The 21,706-nt window shown below is 37.7% G+C and overlaps 1 protein-coding gene across 3 annotated transcripts; it reads left to right on the top strand.

Annotated features, from left to right (window-relative positions):
- The first annotated feature begins 1,547 nt into the window (after window positions 1–1,547).
- LOC146449323 (SID1 transmembrane family member 1-like) lies at window positions 1,548–20,413 on the top strand. Of its 3 annotated transcripts, XR_014860573.1 has the most exons (28): window positions 1,548–1,867; window positions 3,599–3,711; window positions 4,479–4,643; window positions 4,800–4,845; window positions 5,365–5,466; window positions 6,121–6,204; window positions 7,017–7,149; window positions 8,438–8,494; window positions 8,840–8,933; window positions 10,070–10,140; window positions 10,560–10,646; window positions 11,537–11,697; window positions 12,122–12,195; window positions 12,616–12,682; window positions 13,420–13,493; window positions 13,575–13,649; window positions 14,073–14,121; window positions 14,637–14,679; window positions 15,006–15,080; window positions 15,193–15,329; window positions 16,072–16,174; window positions 16,511–16,578; window positions 17,056–17,102; window positions 17,340–17,445; window positions 18,065–18,175; window positions 18,274–18,387; window positions 19,093–19,791; window positions 19,841–20,413. XR_014860573.1 is itself a non-coding variant. In XM_085101228.1 (27 exons), the coding sequence occupies exons 1-27, from the start codon at window positions 1,643–1,645 to the stop codon at window positions 19,153–19,155; spliced, it is 2,541 nt and encodes an 846-aa protein (XP_084957354.1). In that variant the 5' UTR covers window positions 1,548–1,642; the 3' UTR covers window positions 19,156–20,413. The 3 variants fall into 3 exon arrangements, 2 of the variants coding, with proteins under 2 accessions (XP_084957354.1, XP_084957353.1); XM_085101228.1 differs by having other exon boundaries at window positions 10,563–10,646; window positions 19,093–20,413; XM_085101227.1 differs by having other exon boundaries at window positions 19,093–20,413.
- Window positions 20,414–21,706: the final 1,293 nt, after the last annotated feature.

Raw genomic sequence — 21,706 nt, 5'->3', positions numbered from 1 at the left:
TCAAATACCCAAAGAATGCTGTATATAGTACCCAACCAAAATCATTCTACGTTGTATCGATCTCTCTTTTTTATATCCTTTATACACTTTCGGCCCGCAAAAAAAAATAATGAGGCAGTTCTTTTACTTTAGAACTGTTTCACAGCGCTTGCGCGACCACTGTTTGCAAATCTACAGTGAAAATGGCACTTTTTCAGTTAAAGATCGTGAAAGGATATTCAAGACGAGCCTCTCCACATTTATTGAGCGCCATCCCCCCCCCCCCCTTCCCCTCCACCCAACCGTTTCAACACAGATTCTCAATTGTCATTTTTTTTCGTACAAAACTCCTCCCTTTCAAGCACAAACACATGTTGGTGCTTAGTCAGTTTATCTGGTGATTTTCCACTTATCTTTGTTTAGTCTCGCGCCTTTCATTTTTGTCAATGCCCATTTATCAGTTCTGATAAAAGTTGATACGATAGCGTGGGAACAAAGATGTAAGGAAAAAAGAAAGATCAATAAAGACAAACAGGAAATAGAGACCAAGCTGAAAAGGGTCTGAAGGAAATTGAATACACAAACAAATATTTGATCGCCTTCCCGTACCACCAAGATTGAGCTGGTCAATATGACAAGTCCGTGACTGATAAAGTTTATACTTTGAGAGTTGATTAACAAAATGTATAAAAATGTATAAACTGCACAGCGCCTTCAAATTGACAGGCAGTTCTCTTTTTGTCTACCATGCACGCCTCGAGGCGATGGTGGGCCAATTTGCGTCCTGTCTTTCCTAATCTATCAGTGTCTCTTACCGTAAATGCCCTGCAGCGGTTTTAGTTAGAGAAACAGGACGCAGATTGGCCTTCATCGCCTCGAACTGATAAACAAGAAAAATTAAAAAGAGATGTCTCTAGTGGCCCAACATTTTATCGGCGCAGGACACTCGCACGCTAGACCAATTTGCCTTGCCGGGGCCTGGCCTCTTATTGGAACTACTACAATGCACAATTGATATGAACAAAATTATTCAACTGCTAATAAGATTTACAATTCGCCAGGAAGCTTCCTCAACCTTGTGGAATCGCATTTGTTACCGTGGCAGAATTGAAAGAAACCAAAAATGACAAAAGGCGACTGGTGAGGACTGAAGGAATGATGTTCCTGCCGTGACATTAACGATGAAAAGTATGGAGTATACTTGATATGGTCATTTGAGGATAGCAATTTTGGCAATTTTCCTTGAAAAAGTTTCGATTCGGAAAATACTTACCCTTGAAAAAAGTTTCGATTTGGAGCCTACTTGTAATGAAAGGCAAGCAAGAATTTTTGACAGAATAAACTAGTCTAAACACCTACCGTTTGTCCGTTAGACTTTCTAAAAGTCCTTTGTTTCCTCTTTCCTCGACGGGCTAGTCTGTGTGTTTTTCACGGCGATTGCTCATAACCCATCTGGGACTGATAAAAATTGATCCAATGCACGCTTTGCGTGCCTATGTCTTACGGAAGCTCACTTTCTCTCAACAGAGAAAACCTGGGAACCAAAATCATGCTCCGCGAGTGCAGCGGAAGTGACGAACATCACTTGAAAAAAACAACATGTCCGCCAGAAAAGTATCCCATTGTATTATTTCGTAAACGCTCCGGGCAAAAGGCAATCCAAATGACTACAGTCTACATGCATTCGATAATCTTGTGTATTATCTGCATTTTTGTGTGTCTATTCCCTGCTTATGGGTCTCTATTAGTCTTTAATCGCTTGAATACTGGTTCAACGAATTTTCTCGAGTACAAGAATGGCTCTATGGGAAATCAGACAAGTGGTATGGTGTCCAATAACAGAGAGGAGGTGTGGTTATATGAGTATTCTTGGCCAGAGAAGATTAAGGTAACTAATGTTAACTCTTTCAAAGTAAATAAGCTGCAATAATGACTGCTGACCACATGTGAGAATTCAAGGAGACATGTATTACTATATGCAGGGCTTGAATAATCGATGAAACCGATGATCGGAAAATCAATCGATCAATCGATGACAATCGATGCCAATTAATCGATTGATATTGATAATCGATGAACAATCGATGCACGGGTTTTTTGTGATTATCGATTTCATCGATTATCAATTTTTATCGATTATCAACGCCAATCGATCAGTTAATTGACATCGATTGTCATCGATTGGTTCTCATTTTTGATGCATTTTATTTTCAGTAAAGATTTACAAAAAGAATCTGAGTCCAAACTGTGGCCTATGGTTCTCTTGTGACCGGTGGTAACTGTGTTTGGGACAGAGGCTGTACATGTTGTGTTGTTGGCTTTTTCCCGCGCAGCTCTAAGTTTCTCGATATGGTCTCTTTTTTTCCAGCTTTTACTATACGGCTCACCCATTTAAGCCTGCATGCAGTAAACTTTATTCATTTTTTACCCTGTTTACTTTATGCACCTTTGTTATGATAAAGAAGTGATAAAGTGATTACCGAAGCCTATTCACGTTTATTCTGGTTTATTTTATTACAATTCAGTATAATTACATCACCCACCATTCAGAGCTCACTCGTCTCCAGTAGCATCTGCATACAAACAATCCGGTGAACGAATTCAAATTAAATCTGAAACATTTGTGCGTACTGCGAGAGCGTATACGTACATGCTGGAACGAGTGGAATACCGAAATTTTTTTAACACCAATCGATGACAATCGATGAGTTGCGACCACTTTTGTGTGATTATCGATTGGTCATCGATTGGCCGATGCCAGTCGATGCCAATTAACTAACAAGGCATCGATTGTCATCGATTGATCGATTGATTTTCCGATCATCGGTTTCATCGATTGTTCAAGCCCTGCTATATGGAAGAAAGAAAATCAATAAAGCTTACTCTTGTTTAAGACAGCCCTTTAATATAGCACTGTCACTTCTTTTCAGTGATAAACTCAGCACTGTCACTTCTTTTCAGTGATAAACTCACCAGCAAAAACAATAAATTTGTGATAAGCTATGTCTAAAATGGCATGGTAGATCCACAGAATGCACAGTCAATGGAACAATAAAGAAACAAACTTGAAGTGGAGAAATCCTGTCATGACTTCACCTTGATTCCGAATGTTTTCTCAAGCTGAAACACTAGAGTACGAGGCATTGTTATCAATCAAACATCACCCTTGTCCTCTCAGGCTAATCCTAGTCTAGTCAAATGTATCAAGAAATAAAACCATGTGATTAGCAGATCGGCAAATAACCAGACAGTAGTCAACACAAACAGGTGCTAAAAGCTGTGTGGAAAATCTTAGGCCTTAAGGCTCCTTTAGGAGTCTGGCAGGATTGGATGGCTAATGTCCTGATTGGATAGCATTGGTGGAAGACTTGAAAAACAGTGGCCCAACTTTTTTCAAGAATGGTGGTTTGCACTGTGCATGTGCATGGCATGAACTTAAGCTCCTTTAATTTTAATTAGAATGGACGTAAGCCCAGTAGCTTTGATTCCTGAAAGCTACATAATAATTTATTGTCATATGTTAAGGATAACTCTTGTTACCAATAATTTGTAGCCAGTGTTTCCAGTAACTTCGCTTTTTTAAGTTTTCTGTTGTAAACTATAGTTTTATTCTCTACAGCCTCATGCAGTGAGAGTTAGTGTCAAAAGTGACGCAGCAACTCAAATTTACCCTTTGTTGTTTGTGGCACGCTTACAGAGAGGAGTAATGTCTTGGTCAATACCAGAGGAAAAGTAAGTAAAATTGAAAGGTCTCCAATTGAATAGAGACAACCAATTTGCTAGCCTGGTAATTTGGTATCCTGTGGACAGCAAGGTTAAGCTTTTATAATATTACCAGAGAATGTGCATGGTGCTTCAAGCTAGGATGGTCATTTTCTGCCTTAAAAGGTGGAGACAACAGGGACTAGATTATAGACTGAATTATCTGAACTACTATGACTACAATATTTTTGTATATTTGCTTGTTAGCCTGGAGAAACTGTCTGGTTTGAGGGACAATAATTGGTTCCCTTGAACTCAAAAAATGTTTTGTTTTTGACCATTAACATCTCTTTCATGTACAGTAGCCTTATTTTAGCCAGCTCCTCTGTATTATTATCAGTTGGAACCTGGGTTTTAGACATGATCTTGGCAGAAGTTAGTTCATTTTATTCAAATAACAGTTTATCAGTGAATGCAGATACTTTTATAGATCAAAGCAAAATGTGACTCAAACCTTAAACACAGCATATATTGAAATAAATTTTATTGTGAGGAGAACTTGGACGCTGACCACTACAATATTATTATTAATAATAATTGGGATTAAACTCATTGCCAGCAAAACTCCACAGAATAGCAAGCAAAAGGCGTTGCAACAAGGCAAGGAAGCTAACAATGGCAGACAAAGCAACACATTCTGAAATATCCAGTGGGTGCTTCCACATAACACTTGCGCATGAACAGCTGACCAGCCTCTGGCTCAACTTTAATTAGTCTTGGTTATTCTTTCTTTGTAGGTATAATTACAGTCTTGCCAGCCGTACCTTGTGTCCTTTTCTTCATAGCCTTGTGCTAATTAATGACTCGGGGACAGAGTCTTTCTCTGTTGATGTCTCCACCTCCTCACCAGAACCTGTGAATTATACCTTGAAAGCAGAGTTTGCCAACAACTTTCAGATAATGTGAGTATTATAAATGTTATATAGTCTATTGAAAAATAGAGGTTTGTCATCAGAAGGAGGTGGGATTCTCCCTCTCCTCCACCCGTTCCATGTCCGAGCGATAAATTATACACAAGCCCTCCACCAACAGATCATGATTTTGTTTACATTTTACAGGTTTAATAAACCCTTGACAGTGACAGTGGATCCAGCACAACCCTGGGTAAGGAACTTACTTAGTTTAAAATCTTTTACCTTTAATTATTAGTTTTGAACTGTAATGCTCTTTCTCAGATGTGAGGGCCAGACCTTGAAAGCATGAGATTAAGTGTACAAGTCAGATAATTAAAGCCAGACTAAACAAGGCCATCTATTTTTCTTCTATCCACTAGGCCCCAGTTGTTCAAGGAGCGGATAACTTTATCCAGCGGATAAGTCGCTATCCAGCAAATAAAATGTATTGGTTGGAGTACATTTTATTTGCTGGATAGCTTCTTATCCACTGGATAGAGTTATCTACTCTTTGAACAACTGGGGCCAGAAGTTCCCTCCTACCTCAAAAATTAATGAAAGCCCTGCACCTAACTCAGGATGTATCTTAATTATTGTTTCTTAACAATAGTCCATTGTTGAAATCACAATAGCCTATTGTTAGGAAACAATACTTAGAATATATTGTAACTTGGGAAGGCTTCGTGAATTTAGCCCCGGATTTACATTCTGTATTTTTTTCATTGTATAGTACTTCTTGTGGAGGTTTCCAGATGATGTGGATACTGTTGTAGTTAAAGCTGAATCAAAGGACACTAAGTTATGTGCCATTCTTTCCATTCAAGGAACACAGGTACTATTCACAAAGCTTGTAATAAGATGCATCATAAATAATAAGATACAACATGCCTCATCAACACCTAGGGTGAAATTCTTAACAAGGTTACCTTATCGGGATGGTATAAATGCCATGAAATAATTTGTTTCTTGTTCAGTTTTTTTCCTTCCAGTGGACTGATTGAAGGATGACCTACCCACCTGCTCTTATAAAATCATGCAAATTAGGTTTTCCCACTTCAAAGGTTTTTCTAGGTTTCACTAAGTCCACTTGATCAATATTTTTCTTGTACAACTGTATTTTACTAACTGAGAATGAAATACAAGCATTGCACTGGAATATTATTATTATAGAATACTATTCAGTCAACTGTTAAGCCATCAGTAGTTCAGTCAATCAACGAAAAGAATATTAAATAATTTATACATTTAGTGTAAAAAATATTTATTTAATTTATTAAATAATCAATTTAATTGTACATTTATGTAATGTTTTATTTTTAATTAAATAATTCATCCAGTCATTCATTTTGTGACTTTTGTGAATCAGTCATTAATAATAACTTATTAATGTTTAAGTGTGAGTTCAGTCTGTGAACTTTACAAGCCTGCTCTGATGTAATGTTCTAAAGGGTAATAGGTCATCAATTCACATTGAATTTCGTTTCAGTGTCCTGTGTATGACTTAGCAAGGAATGTGGAATTCACAGGCTTCTTTCAGACTATGACGACCAAAGCAGCCATCACAATCGAGGTAATGTAAATAGCTTATTTCTCTTGCTGGAATTTAGTATATATAAGGAGGTGGAGGCATAAAGGGCTTATTAATATATGTCACATTTTAGGTTACCTTTTTTTAAATGACCAAATTCTGGAGGGGGGAGGAGGGGTGAGAGGGAATGGGTGTAAGTTTCTTGAATGAACTACCACAGACCTTTTTCATAAATGGCGGCCAATTTATCATTCTTTTCAATGTATGTTAATTAGCCCTACTAACCTCATTTCAAAGTAAAAATTCTTTTGAATTTTGCACATGCTGACGAGGCTAGTAAGGCTAATTTTCATGAAAACAAAAGAATAATTTATCGGTCTGCCATTTATGAAAAAGGTCACATGCCAAACGTGCACAAAAGTAATCTGAAGAAAACAGGAAATTAAAAACCTACAAATTATTTGACTGTTAGGGTTTCTTCTTGTTTCTTTCATTTGCCCTTATTTTTTAGCATTTAGCCTATAATAGTTCATTCAAGAAACTCAAGGCCACTGTATTCCCAGCATTTCTCAGCATGATAAAAACCAGAAAAATTTTTTAAGATGAAGATTTAAGCGATGAGAAAATCTGACTTTTTGTTGATTCCATGTTGTCATCATCAATAAATGTGCAGTTGTTGTTCGAAACGTCAGCAAAATTATTAATTTCCATCTTAAGATGTTTGTCAAAATCTTCAGTTATTAAAAAGCAAAAACTAACTTAAAAAAAGGAATGACTGCCATGTCTGATTTGTTCTTTAATTTTGCAGTGTGTTCTTTGACTGATTTATAAGTCTTCTTGTTCAATTCTCTCAGCGTTCAACCTTTAGTCGAAATGAGTTCTACATTGTTTTGCTTGTGAAGTCATCTGATGAAGAGTGTGACACTGGCGAACGTTTTGTGCAACCCGGCAATAAGAAAGCTGGACCCAAAGACTCCCATTATGCAGGTCATTATTTCAAACTTTTAAAAATTAATATTGAAAAATATTTAGAACAACTTAAGGTATGGGCTCAATTACCAGCTGCTGTTCAGGGAAGCAAACACATGTCCACCCCCCCCCCCCCACCCCCCTTTTCAGGGAGGAATTCCTGGACCTGAAGGAATGATGGAAATTGAGCTGACACAAAGTATTACCCACTCACAGTACTTTTTGTTCGTCTATGGACATCATAAGACCCTGGCTTCCAGTTCAGGATTTCCCCTCACTGTAAATGTGGAATTCCTGGACCTGAAGGAATGATGGAAATTGAGCTGACACAAAGTATTACCCACTCACAGTACTTTTTGTTTGTCTATGGACATCATGAGACCCTGGCTTCCAGTTCAGGATTTCCCCTCACCGTAAATGTATTTGGTGTGTATTATAAAGTAAGTTTGACAAACCAAATAAATTTTTTCCTTCTTCTTCTTCTTAGTGTGATTCAGTATGTTTCCAGATGTGTTCTAACACAGCCTGATGTTTGTTTTTAGGCAAAGAGATACAAAAATCAGTTTGAAATTGGGAGAGTTCAATTTTGAATGACTGAAAATCAGGAAATGGGCTTTTGAGTTCAAAATAGTGGGGAGTTTGAAACTGTGGAGTTCAACTGCCGTATTTATTATTTAAGGAAATTTGTAATGGACCAGTCAATTCTATGTAGCTTTTATCTGAAATGATTGGCTACACCATAGAAGGGGTATAGAATGGTGAAATCCGAGACCCGCCGAGACGCAGAGACCTTCATTTAAAATCCGAGACCGAGACTTCACTACTTTTTTCTAAAGCCGAGCCCGAGACGTCGCGATGCACAAAGTGTTTTTTACTAACACTGCCAAAAAGCATAGTACGGTAATTTACGAGCAGAATTTATCCAAGCTTACATGTTTCACAGAAGCTGCAGAAGCAATTGCGATGTTGAGCCGTTATTCAAGATTATTGTTTGTTGTCAGTTTAGGACGGTTAATTCAGACTTAATTTTCACTTGGTTTGCGAGACTCCGAGATTCAAATTTCAAAATGCGAGATTTTGAGACCCGTTTTATTTTTTATGAGCGCAAGATTCCAAGACTCCAGTTTGAGATGTCGAGATTTTGAGACCCGCCGAAAATTTGCCGAGACCCATTATTCTTCAAGGACCATTCTATACCCCTCATAGAATTTTGTCCACAGACTCAAAAGAACCTCCATTCTCAAAGTTTGAGGTTTTGGGAGTAAGTGAAGTTCATGTTTAAGTTTGTGTTGACATACCTTTTCAGGTCCACTTTCAGAAAGACAGAAGACTATGACAGTCACAGTGGAGCCTACTCTGTCAGGTACCAGGTCTTACTCTAAATTTGATCTCTAGATATACAATATTTCCTGAGTGAAATGCACTGATTCGTAACAGTTTTGTTATTTAATGTTATGGTTTCCAAATAGTTACCTGAAAAAAAAGGTTAATTCCAAAAATGACTGAAAAATACCGAAAATGAAGCAAAGATTTCCAGTGAAGATATCCTGTTGTTTGAAGACCAGTTTCATACATAGTAAAATAATTTGATTGTCTTTGCAAGCACTTATTTACGCATCCAAAGACTTGCAACTCAGAATAATGTAGAAATTTATTCAAAGCCAATGTGTTAAATGCAATATTAATGAATCTTATTCTGTGTTTCCAGCTAAGGGTTATGTGAGGGCCATACTTGCTCCTGTTGCTTTCTTTGGATCATTTTATTTCATTGCGTTTATCGTCCTCTTCATCACCTGGTGTAGGTCAGTGTTGATAAAAGTTCATTTTAATTAAATTATAGACTGAAATAAAATTTTATGCATTTAGAAATTATTAATTAAAAACTAAACAGATTTTAAATCTCACTTGTACTGAGCAGGGACGTGGTCGTTTTGTTGCTCCAGAAAATATCCTTAATCCCCCTGGAAGGTTTCTTGGTTAGAGACCCCTCCTCCACCCTTCTGTAAATTCCAGTTTGGTTTCATACTTTTCTTTAAAGATTTTGACCATTGAGACCCCCCCCCTACCCTCCCCCTTGTAATTTCCAGGGACCTTCCATTGGGTTTCTATTAGTCCATTGTAGGGCTATCCCCATGGATATTTCTCTGGAAACAAAAATAGACCCTTATCACTCTGCAGTCATGTTGAGTCTCACGAGAATAAAAAGCTTTGTTTTTGCACGGTAAGCCTCGCACTGAATTCACGTCTGCCCGAGGCTAGCCGTGTGAAAACAAAGCTTTTTATTCCCCCAAGACTCAACATTCCCGCCGAGTGATAAGGGTCTATAATATTGCTAAGAAACTTTGCTCCCCATCATCTTTCTTCACTTGTATGTATATTGGTAGGGAGACATGACAAATAGCAGGAAATGACCCTGTGATGGACCAGACTTGCATCACATCTTTTGCTGCCATTACTGGGTTAACCTCTGGCTATGTGGGTGGGTTGCCTGTGGTTAGAGACAGTGTAACTTTACATTTGTTTCTATGTAATGAGAAAAAGTTTGAATGTTGTACATTTAAATTATATAGTTACTTAATGTAAGTTATAATTTTAAAGAACCTTTTGGCTATACTTTTAGACTGTTCACAGTCCCCCTATTTTTCTGCGGGATTCTCGAAACTGGTACGCTTCGATGGAGCTGTCGCCATGTTAGTTTGTAAAAGCAAGCGTGATCAGGGGAGAGTGTCTGAATTACTGAGGGGAGCCCCAGATCATGCTCACTATTACAAATCAAGATGGCGACAGCTTCATCAAAGTGTACCAGTTTCAACAATCCCACAGCAAAATAGGGGGACTGTGAACAGTCTACTATACTTAATGTATTTTAAAGCAAAGTCCAAAACAATCAAACCAAATTAAAACAATTCATCAATAAATCCACTCTTATGTTTTTTAGACAAAAAGGATCAGGGCGCAGGGAAAGAAGTTTTCGATCTATTCTGATGCCAAAAGAAAGTAATGTTCAAGGTATGTAGTACTAAAACTTGGTTCTATGCAACTTACAGTTATTTCATTTTTAAATTTTTTTATTTACTAAGTTTTTGATAACAACACACATGGTGGTTACCTCCCAGGATCAAAATAAAAAAACCCTGAACTTTGGACAGTTAATCTTGTTTCCTTTATCAAGACACTGAAGGATGATTTCTGTCATGTGACATGTGAGAAGAGAATTTATGAGAAAATTTTGGCACAAGTCATTTGATAATTATAATGTCAAAAATACCCTCGGCCACTTTTGTAAGCCAGTGGGAAAAGGTGCATTAAGCTTATGTTGTTTGGTTTTGCTTTAATTTTGATCCTTGTCTATGGGTATCGATTCCACTGTATTGTATTGTATCCCTGCTTTTAAAAAGTATTTAATAGCAGTTTGTTTTCCTGTTTAGAAGTTGATAGTAGTGCTCCAGTTAGTACACCACTGAGGACGTCTTCCACCAGGAGATCAAGGGATCACTATGGATCAACCCCACGAGGTAATATTGCTTCCTGTTGTCAACAGGTCACTTTTGATGCTACTGTATTTATCTGAGATTTCTTTTAAAATGGCTTGTATTGAAATATCAACATGTTTATTATCTTTACTTTTCTCTAGTATATAATAATTCTTCTGGTACAGGTTATGAGAATTTCTTTAGAAATCAAGGCATTAATTTTAAATTTATTTTTGGTGATCATTTCATTTATTCTCATGATCTGAGTGTGAAGGAGAAATAAGATGCTGGTCACAATAATAATAATATTGAGACTTACCGATATATATAAAGTGTTTGGAAATCTGATGAAAAACTCCTCATTTTTGCATCCTTGATTTCTCCTCCAAAATCAGTTTGTTTGAGAAGTTATATTAAACACTCTACAGCACAGTGTCTCATCACAATATCAAAAACCTTGAAGTTCGTCATAAATACTCCTCTACGCGTCGTATTTTCAACTCTCTTTTTGGTGTTTGATATGTGATGAGACACTGTGCCTCGTGTTTGATATATTACATATTAGTTATTTCTCTCAACACAGAGGCAATTGCAGATGGCAACAACTAAAAGCGTAAATTTAAAAGTGGTTGAATTTTTTATATTTTCTATCTTTAAGTTGTTTATGCTTTAATATCTTGCATTTCATTTGGTAAATTTTTTCCTTAGAACTTTCCCATTTTATCAAAATGGTTTGGACTAACATTTTGGTAAAAAATATTGTGGGGTTGGATTAACTATATCTCCCACATCTATTGTACTTTGTCATCCAGTTGTGAAGGGAAACCATCAGAAACTTGTCAAAACAATGTCACAAAATATGTATAAAAAACACTTAATTATTATACTGTTGAATACATATTTTTATTGCTTTGATTCTTGTCGCTTTTCAGAGAATGATCCATTGTTTGAGAATGATAGTGTGGATCATCTGGAACAGGATAACAATTCCTTGGTTACTGACGCCACAAAAGAGCCCACATCAAGAGAGTTTGAGCAACATTATGACATGTTGCATGATATTGATCACGAGAAAGATATATACAGGCTAAGGGTGAGTATTATCAGGCAGAAGCAGTGACTTCAAACCTGGAGACTCTACTGGCAGATTATGTTGGATATTGTTGAATATTGTGATCTCCAGATCCATGGCACACCCAATCTTTGAACAGGCTTGCAACTGTCATCTTAAGACAAAATTGAGGATTGTCCAGAGTGTACTTTCTGGTATGTGTTCAGGTATCTTAAAATAAATGACAAGATCGTGAATTTCTAGCCTAAGGGCAGTTGGTTGGGGGTGGGGGATGGTAACCTGCCATAATCACATCTTTTTTAGTGAAAAAAAGAAAAGGAACCCGTAACATATTTAGTTGAAATTGAAATATTTAATGAAATCCCACTTGCCTCCAGTTAAAATAACCTAGACTAAACTATGTAAAATAGCATTTAAATGTTTGTATTCTTTGGTTGAACCACAGACTAGCCTCAATCTAACAGACTTAGCAAAGAAAGAAAAGAAATACCTAAAGAAGAAATACAGACTCTATCACTGGTTAGTATCAGAAGCAGTTCTATGTTTTCCTATTTAAAGTTTAGTCACAACATAAATTCTATTTGATACTTGGGAGCAGTATATATCCCCACCATCCAATGGAAATTTAAAGTGGTATTGGGGAGGTGGTCCAGAATCACACAGGACCTTATTAAGATACTGACAGTTGAAGTTAATGAATTTCTTTCACCCATTAAGCCCCATGATCAACGTGTATATTCTCCTTACTATTCTTTATACATTTCTTATGCTACTAGTTGGGAGAATAAATTTCTCTAAATATCAAGGAAGGTGTTTTTGTGTTTGCTGATCATTTTCTTTCTCATGACCTGTGTATTTGAATGAGTAGTGATACTTGAAGGAGATAATAAATGCTGGACACTTTCAATTTGCAACTGTATTTTAATGTGTTACTTACAGGAACCTTCTGATGATAGCTGTATTTTATGCCCTTCCAGTTGTTCAACTTGTCATCACTTACCAGAAGGTAAGGATTTTTGTCTTGCATGTACCTCTGCAATAGGCCATTTCTGAGTTGCTTTGAACCTCATTATGAAAGCGAGGCTAAGTGCAAAGTTAGTGAAAATTAGTTTTCATTCATATGCAAACAAAACTAATTCTCATATGAAAAGTTTTGCACTTAGCCTTGCTTTCATAATGAGGTTCACAGCAACTCGGAAATGGCCTATTATTGTGATTTTCTACCCTCCCCTCCCCCCTTCTTCCCCACACATTAAGTAAGTAAGCGTAAGTAAATGAACTTTATTTAGACAGGGTGGCCCAATCAGCTATGGGGCTGTTATCCTGAGGGGCCCTGTATACACCTAAAATAATTATTGTTATGGTATGAGAAAAAAATTACAATATATATGACTCAAACACTTTTGGGTTAAAATATCATAGGATAGAAAAAATAAATAAAAACATTTGCACACTAAGAAAAAAATCTATGCAAAATCGTGTTTCATCATTAGTCGCTTAAAAGCCTCCAAGGACGCTGCCCGTTTGTATGTTTCAGGTAACGAATTAAATAAAATCGCTCCGGAGTATCTAAAAGTTCTCTTCCTGAGGCTAAGTTTGGGTCTTGAAGGATGAATGTCTTCACGCCGACGTGTATTGTAACTATGGAAACTGTGGTTTCTATTAAGTTGTTCGCATTCGTTTAAAGCAATTATAGTGGAAAAGGATTTAGAAAATCACACACATTTGATATTGAATTTACAGGTTCTTAATTTCAGTGGAGATGAAGACATCTGTTACTATAACTTCTTTTGCGCTCACCCCTTAGGAGTGTTAAGGTAAATATCTTACATTTTTTTATTGAATCTTGGCCACTCTTAGAAAGGGTTAACCAACACAGACTCCTGTTTTTATTGCAGTGCTTTTAACAATGTATGGAGTAACATTGGTTACGTCATGCTAGGATTTCTTTTCTTCCTCCTTGTCATGCGACGGTGAGTACTTTGGTAAACTAAGTGTAAAGTCACATTTGCGGTTACAGACAGCCCACTACAGCCAAAGATCAATTGGTTTTTAGCAGCTCTAAGTGTAATATTGTTTTACTGGCACTCATAACCCCAGCATTTTTTAGTTTTTCATAGTTTACTGCCAGAGCTCTGGTTCACTTGATACTTATTCTTGACAGCCCTGATAATTATCAGGCTGTCAAGAATAAGTAGGTGGCAGCTGAATTTAGCCAGATTTCATAGTGTGGCCTCGCAGTTGAACATGGGACCTTGTCTAAAGGAACAACCCAGCGGCAGAGACCTGGCATTACTTGTTTATCCATTACTTACAGTGATGACAAGGAAGGTTTGATCACTCTCTTCACCCTTCTCAGATTGTTTATTGGTTTGTTGTTGTTGTTTATTTTTCAGTGACAGACAACATAAGCAAGATGTTGCAGATAACAGTGATCTCGAGAAGGTAGCATTAAAACACAGACAATTTATAACAAAAATAATTTTACATAATTATATAATATTATGTAATTTGATTGGAAAATTGTATCATTTTAAAAGCCATGCAGCAAAGCCAAGCCGGCCATCTATATATGGGTTGCTTCTCATCAGAACCTTTAAAAACCAGTTTGTTAGGTGTAATAACATTGATAACAGAGTCTCAAACTTAAATTGCTTATAATTTATGAATCTTGAGAAAATAATGGACATCACTGCCGTGAAGGAGGCTTGGAAATGCAATCTTAATTAACATAAAATTTGGTGAACTTTTGCTTTAAATTTCTCCAAGAATTCAACACATGAAAAGAGTGTTTCATCAGATTTCCAAACACCGTGCAGTTGGTTTTGAAAAGACTCGCCTGTGCCTAGTGTTTTTAACCCAGTTCTCAGTGTTTGGAACACAGTTAAAACATTCTCCGTCATGTTTCATATATTACTTCCACTTTACACATCATGTGCGATAACTTATTTTATTTTCAGTATTATGGAATTCCTCAGCATTATGCCATATTTTATGCCATGGGTAAGTGGCTAGTTCTCTCTGTTGTGAATAAATCCTTGCTTCCAGACAAAGCTCTTGCTTCCAGACAAAGCTCTTGCAGCATAATAAATAACACTACGAGCAAAGTACTGCTCAGTAGCTTTCAACTGAATGGTCACACTTTAGGATTTCATCCACAGAATCAATCATTGAGCCACATTGTACAAGGTCAAAATTAAGTATTGTTTATGATGATGATAATGAGAGTACTGCTCAGTAGTTTTGGTTTAATGGTCACACTCTGCTATGTTTTAAGATCTGTTTTAATTTCATGAAGTGAAATTTATGGAAGTATCTTTGTTTTGTAGCACTAGCCTTGGTGATGGAAGGTGTTTTATCAGGGTGTTATCATGTTTGCCCTAACAACTCTAATTTCCAGTTTGGTAAGCATCTTGTTCTACTATTTTGAAGTTTGATTATTTCAGAGAATGACATATCATGGTATGTTTCCACAGCTAAAGACTAATTACATTAACTAATATGTTTCTCTCACAGACACGTCATTCATGTACATCATCACCTGTCTTGGCATAGTGAAGGTTTATCAGACTCGTCATCCAGACATTGCTGCTAATGCTCACAGTGTCTACGCTGGATTTGCTTTAATCATCCTCACAGCTGTCATTGGAGTGGTCAGTGCAACTTTGTTTCTCTAGAATTTGTGGTGTTTGTTGTTTGATTTCTCCTCTGAATGATAAGGAGTGGAATCCAGGTTTTGTAAAAGAAAGATGAGATAAGACAATCCCTGATTAAAAATTATCCAAGGTTTTCATCTCGCTCATTAAAAATGTTTTTAAAAGCTAATTTTAAGCCAGTAGTAAAGGAAGGTCTAAGTCAAAACTGAGGAATAAAAATCTTTTTGAAGAGTCTTCACTGATTAGTAATTTAACGCAAATCAAAGTTCACCTTAATCCAGGATTAGCTTAATCGGACTTTGAACAACTGGGCCGAGTTAGGCACAAGTCTCTAGGGGCTCCACGTGGGAGATGTTCCCTAACAAAGTTTGATAATGAATGGGAGGAGGGGGGGGGGGGGGGAGCATTACAAACCCTTTCAACCAATCTGAATACAGAAAGGAGTCCAGGTTTTATGAAAGAGAGATAGGGTAATAGTTAGCTGCAAGTCTCTAGGGGCTCTACATAAGTAATGTTCCTCTATAACTCTATAAAAGATTCAATAATGATGGGGGAGGTGGGTGGGTCCGGAGGGGTGGGGGGTGTTGTAAACCCTTTAAATCAATCTTTTCCTTTCATCTGTTCAATAAAGGTTCAATATTGAAGGAGGAGGCGGGGTGGGTATGGAAGGGGGGCATTACAAACCCTTTCAATCAATCTTTCCCTTTAATCTGTTCTTGGCTTATTGCTTTCATTCCAGGTTTACAGTTCCTTTGCTTTCTGGACCACCTTTGCAATCGTTCACGTCTTTGGCTGCCTTTACCTTAGTTCTCAAATATATTACATGGGAAGGGTCAAGTTTGGTGAGTTCTACGTTTAAGACAAAGGAAGTTTTTTGAGGAGGTGTCAAAACACAAAGAAGTAGAAATTGATCTAGGAATGGGGGCCATGTGCAACTCTGTCTGGAGGTTTCACAAACTTTTATCAGTGTTTGACTGTTTCTTTTAATTCTATAGGAATTTTTTCTAGTTCTTTCAGAAAACAACCCATGAGGAATTTACCCCAGAAATACTAGTTTCAGACAACCAGAGTTTTGCGTTTACGAAAGGGTATTTGTAAAACAATATACAGGGGTATATTTACAACTACAAACTAACTTTAATTACAATTAAGTATATTGTTGCTTTTTTGATCATCAGATGCTGGCATGTTTTCAAGAGTGTTTGTCTTGTTGAGATATGACTGCTGTGCATGTCCAACTTACAAGGTGATTAAAATTTCATCATTTGTTGTTTGTTTTTCCCTTGGATTTTGTAGTGCAGAAAGCAAAGAAGAAGGTGGGTGGGGGGGGGGGGGGGGTTGTTGTGGAGGGGAAAAAGAAGTGGATTTTCCCTCTCTTTTTTGCTCTAATTACACCCCAAAGAAAACATACCTCCTTTTGTTTAAAAATTGTCCATCACAGCAAAACAGGTTCTCTTTGAAGCAACATTTTATTCTGAATCTAGCACTCACAGGCAGCCCAAGTACCCAACACTGGTTGTTGTAAACTAGTGCATGGTTACTTAAACTGTGAAAATTTTTACACCTTCAAATTTAGGACCAAACGAAATGTCCGAAAGTTTAAACTTTGAAATAATGGACGTGTCAGTTAAGTGATATTTTTCAAATTTTGCTTCTTGCTGTCACTTCAGTAATGCCGTTTTTCTCTCAATTTACCGATGCAAACTTTCTCCTTTTTTTACAGGATCGAATGCTTCTGTTGGTGATTGCCAATATGGTGAATTGGTTCTTGTAAGTAACTGTTTGTATTTTAGTCTTATAGCAAGAAACCATGATACACACTGTTCGGTTTTAGGCACAGAGCAAATTTAAGTAGTGTGTTCCGTGACTTACGTTGTCTACTTTCAGACAGTTATACTAAAACTTGTAGCAGTGAATTGCCTTGTTTTGATTATGGTGAAGTTGCAACAGTGCTAGAAAATTTGAACTCCTTTCATTGTTATTGTCTATTTTTGTTTTCACCATCAGTGCCATATATGGTGTCGCAACCACACCCAACGACTTTGCTACCTATCTGCTGGCCATTTTGATTGTCAATGGACTTCTTTATTTGGCATTTTATGTAATAATGAAGGTAATACTATCAAGAGTCGTTTTCTCCTTTTAAGGTAGTAGTGGTACCTATTTTCATCCCATGGATAGTAAAGTGGAGAAAGCCAGTGACTCACAGTTGTACAAAATACTGTTCTGCCTGCTATTCAACAAATGCTCATTACCACTCATCAGTTAAGTGTTGAAATGAGGCATTTAATATGTTGGAATAGAACAGAACCATTATTTGTTCAGTTCAGTAACGTTAACAGTGTAACACTTTATATGTGAAAGGAAACTTCAACTTGTTCATATCGTCTGTAATCGTTCAGCACGCCGTACAGCGTTTGTTAGGGCGCGTTTTAGGGACATATTCTGTGTATTCTGAAAAAGGAATACACCGAAAAGTCTATGTTGAATCTGTTTCCCGGTAACGAAAAATAGCCAAATGACCAAAGTAAAAGAATCGAATTCTTATAAGTGTTTTAAAACGGAAGAATAAATTTTTTTTCGAGGTATTATGGTTTTGGAATGTCTGGAATATGTCCCGAACGAACACGACTTATGTATCGGTCTGTTTGGATTGCTTCTGTAATCAGTTTATCAGCTGGGCACAAAAATGGCAGCGTCCCACTAATTCTGTTTGTGCTCTTTTCTTCCAGTTGAGAAACAAGGAGCGGATTCTTCTTTTTCCTCTTCTTGTTCTTGGTTGGACACTCGCTTGCTGGATAGCTGCTTTGGTTTTCTTCTTGAACAACCTAACATCTTGGCAGGTAAATCACATATTTTAACCTCCTCGGACGATCCCTGTTATCCGCTGGTGATTGTTGTGACTTATAACCGTTTCAATTCTCTGATTTATATCTTGTAGAAAAGTCCGGCTCGATCACGGGAAGAAAACAGAGACTGCTTTCTCCTTGGTTTCTACGATTACCATGATGTTTGGCACTTTCTGTCCGCTTGTGCTTTATTCTTTTCGTTTTTGGTAAGAGTAAATAGCTTTTCATCCACTGCTTGACTCCCAGTGCGGGTGACTTTTGCATGCTTAACAAATAAATTATATTTTGCCGTGCGTCTGTACTCTGATAACGCACAGATGACGTCAAAACGTGGTAAGAACAAAGAAGTACGCTACGAGCCGCAGGCGAGTAATGTAACTAATCCGCACAAACTCCGTTCCGTTCATTTTATAATTTCTTATAGTTCATTGCGTTAGAATCTTTCCCTGTTTCCAATCATCCTCCCTCCCTCCCTCCTTCCTTCCTGCCTGCCTGCCTGCCTTCCTCCCTTCCTTCCTTCCTCCCTCCCTCCTGCCTGCCTGCTTGCCTGCCTCCCTCCCTTCCTTCCTTCCTTCCTCCCTCCCTCCCTCCTACCTGCCTGCCTGCCCGCCTGCCTTCCTTCCTTCCTTCCTTCCTTTCTTCTTTCCCTCCTTCCTTCCTTCCTTCCTTCCTTCCTTCCTTCCTTCCTTCCTTCCTTCCTTCCTTCCTTCCTTCCTTCCTTCCTTCCTTCCTTCTTTCCCTCCTTCCTTCCTTCCTTCCTTCCTTCCTTCCTTCCTTCCTTCCTTCCTTCCTTCCTTCCTTCCTTCCTTCCTTCCTTCCTTCCTTCCTTCCTTCCTTCCTTCCTTCCTTCCTTCAATTAAGCAGCGAAAGATTCATTAATTTTACCTTCCCTTTGTGCTTCATGTTTTTAGGGATTGTTAACACTGGATGACGACCTCCTCAGAACACCGAGACACAACATCCCTGTCTTTTGATCATTTGAAATTATAATCCCAAGACGTTTAATTTTTTTCTAAAAGAGAAGTTAATGCAAGTGATTGTTTAGGAGAAACGAAATCAAAGTGTAGACTCAGTAGACTTGAGTTATTAAAATAGCTGTCACAGATTGATGAGGTGACCTATGCCGTCACTACTGACAATATTTTGGTGTTTGAAGTTGGACAACTTGTAGCTGTTGGCTATGATTAAACAGAGTGTAGTTTGTGAGCTATAGCTAGACTTGTGTTACGACCATTTGGCTCCTGCAATGCACAGAAGGAATTGAAAGTTAGGTAGTTTTCAATTACTTGATTGCACTAGAACGAAAGTCCACGCAACTGAGTTGAAGAGACTTTACGCTCTTGTCGACTGTCATAATGAAGTACTAGAAAATGAATGAATGAAATAATGAAATTAAAAAAACTGTCACAAGAGCAAATTTAGCGTCATTCTCAGGTATCAACGCGCGCATCGAGCAAACCGAGCTTTGCGCGTTAACATCCGAGGACGTCACAGGGGATGAAGCTGGGGCAATTTGATTTCTGGACCCCCTGTTCCAAAAACAAGTTTGATGAACTATAATCTACTTTCATCCTTGTAATCCTGAACTTTATCACCTTCTGGCCAGATCTGTTCAGCCCTATACAGTTTTTTCATCCACTTCACGCGCTAATTAAGTAGCATTTGGCTGGTACATAACATGGAAATTAGTCAGGCTAAATTTCTATACTTGGGCGGGCTAGAGAGCCTTTTGCTCTCGTTCATTCAAAATGTTGTTTTTATTTTTTAAAGTTGAAAGCTAAAACTTTCAGCTTTTCTTGGTCTCGTTAGTCTAGGATAATGGTAGCCTGCGAGTAAGAGAGCTTGCTAGCAGGCTGGGATAATGGAGGAGTTATGTCATTTTTATAATACAGAATCATTGATTCAATTATGATTTTGGAACTTAATAAGGTTTTAGGTAAAGCCTTTCATTTTGGTGCGAATTTGAGACTTTAGTGATCGTAGTTACAAACGGTTGACACAAACATGCTACTGCTATTCAATTCAAATTTACAGTTAATTCTTAATTTGAGAAGTTGCATGATAGTTGTGACATGGTAAATGTAAATGGTTAATGTTAGGAAAAATTGATAAAAAGGAAATGACTAATGCTATCATTGTGTAACTACGACCATATGACTATATTTTGTTAACATATAAATGTTTGTGGATTTTCAAAAGAATTAGAATTAAAAGATATATTGAGTTACAGAATCCCAATCATGTCTCATTGTCATCAGATTTTGTTGTCTTTCGCGGCGATGCCAGAATATGAATGGAGTGTGCGACCTGTTTCTAGTTTTCTGTATGAATAAGGAAATAAGAGACACGGGGCCCGTTTCTCGAAAGTCCCGGTAACTTACTGGGCCCGATAAGTATATTTTTAAATGTTTTTTCGCCGATTACACAGTGACTACAGACATGGTACTTGGCCAATGTTTTCGTAGAATTATGAGATTTTAAAATTTAGTGTTCAAAGCTAACAAAAATTGACTTCAAACATTTATCAACAAAGACACTTATCGAGCCCGGCAAGTTATCGGGAGCGGGACTTTCAAGAAATGGGCCCCGGACAGGGAGAAGTTATTTTTCTGCAAAGATTTTGGCGCGTGAGGTGCGAGGATCGCGCGAACTTCATCCTCGGCGTGTTTATTGGGGGGGAAGGGGGAGGGGGGGAGCAAATATGGGTGAGGTCTATCTCACGTTTCACGGAACATAGAACGGTCCTTGCATATTTCATGGACAATAAAATGGGCATTTCACGTTTCACGTGAAAAAGAGAGCTTTCTTTTGAGACACAAAACGTTCAGTACTTGTTAGATTTTTCAGAATTAAACCGCCTTCTTCTTGGCAAGCTGCTTGTTACGTTTTCCCCGTGATTAAATATAAAAACTGACGATGGAAAAGCGTCAAAAGGATCGAAGGCTCCAGGGCGGAGAATTCACGCAATATTGTCCAACAGATAATAAAAGACAAACCAATACTACGGTTTGCGGGGAATCAAACACCCAATTTTCATTTCACAGGTCACGATTATGAAAAGTCACGGTTCACTGCTATGGCCAAACCACGATCCACGAAAAAAAATATGGTTATTTCACATTTCACGGGAAAAATAACGATCTTTTACGAATCAAAATACCCTTCACCACCCTTTCTTCGTTTTAACAAAACCGCAAAGTTTTTTTTGATGCTTATGCGTTTGTCATGTTTCGTCCGCGCGAATATGAATCAAAAGAGTGAACTTTTGACAACTAACTCCAGAGTGGAAAGTCTGAAAACGCATCCATGCAGACTGCGAGAACGCAAATGGTTGTGTTTTCACAGTTTTGTGAATAAAGGCTTGTAACACTTGTATAATGTTCTCATGTTCTTGTCCTTGCCATATTGACAAGTAAAACAATCTGTAATAGTCATGCGAACGCAAAAGTTTTATTTCGTTCTGGTTAAGACGCAAACTTTCGAAACATTTCCGTGTGGACAGGCCCTCAGGAAAGGCACCTCAGA

The sequence above is a fragment of the Pavona decussata genome, unplaced genomic scaffold (genome assembly GCF_977016875.1).
Source record: "Pavona decussata unplaced genomic scaffold, jaPavDecu1.1 SCAFFOLD_602, whole genome shotgun sequence".
NCBI classification, from domain to species: Eukaryota; Metazoa; Cnidaria; class Anthozoa; order Scleractinia; family Agariciidae; genus Pavona; species Pavona decussata.
Note: the sequence above shows the minus strand (reverse complement) of the source record. Positions and strands in the feature narration are given on the sequence as shown.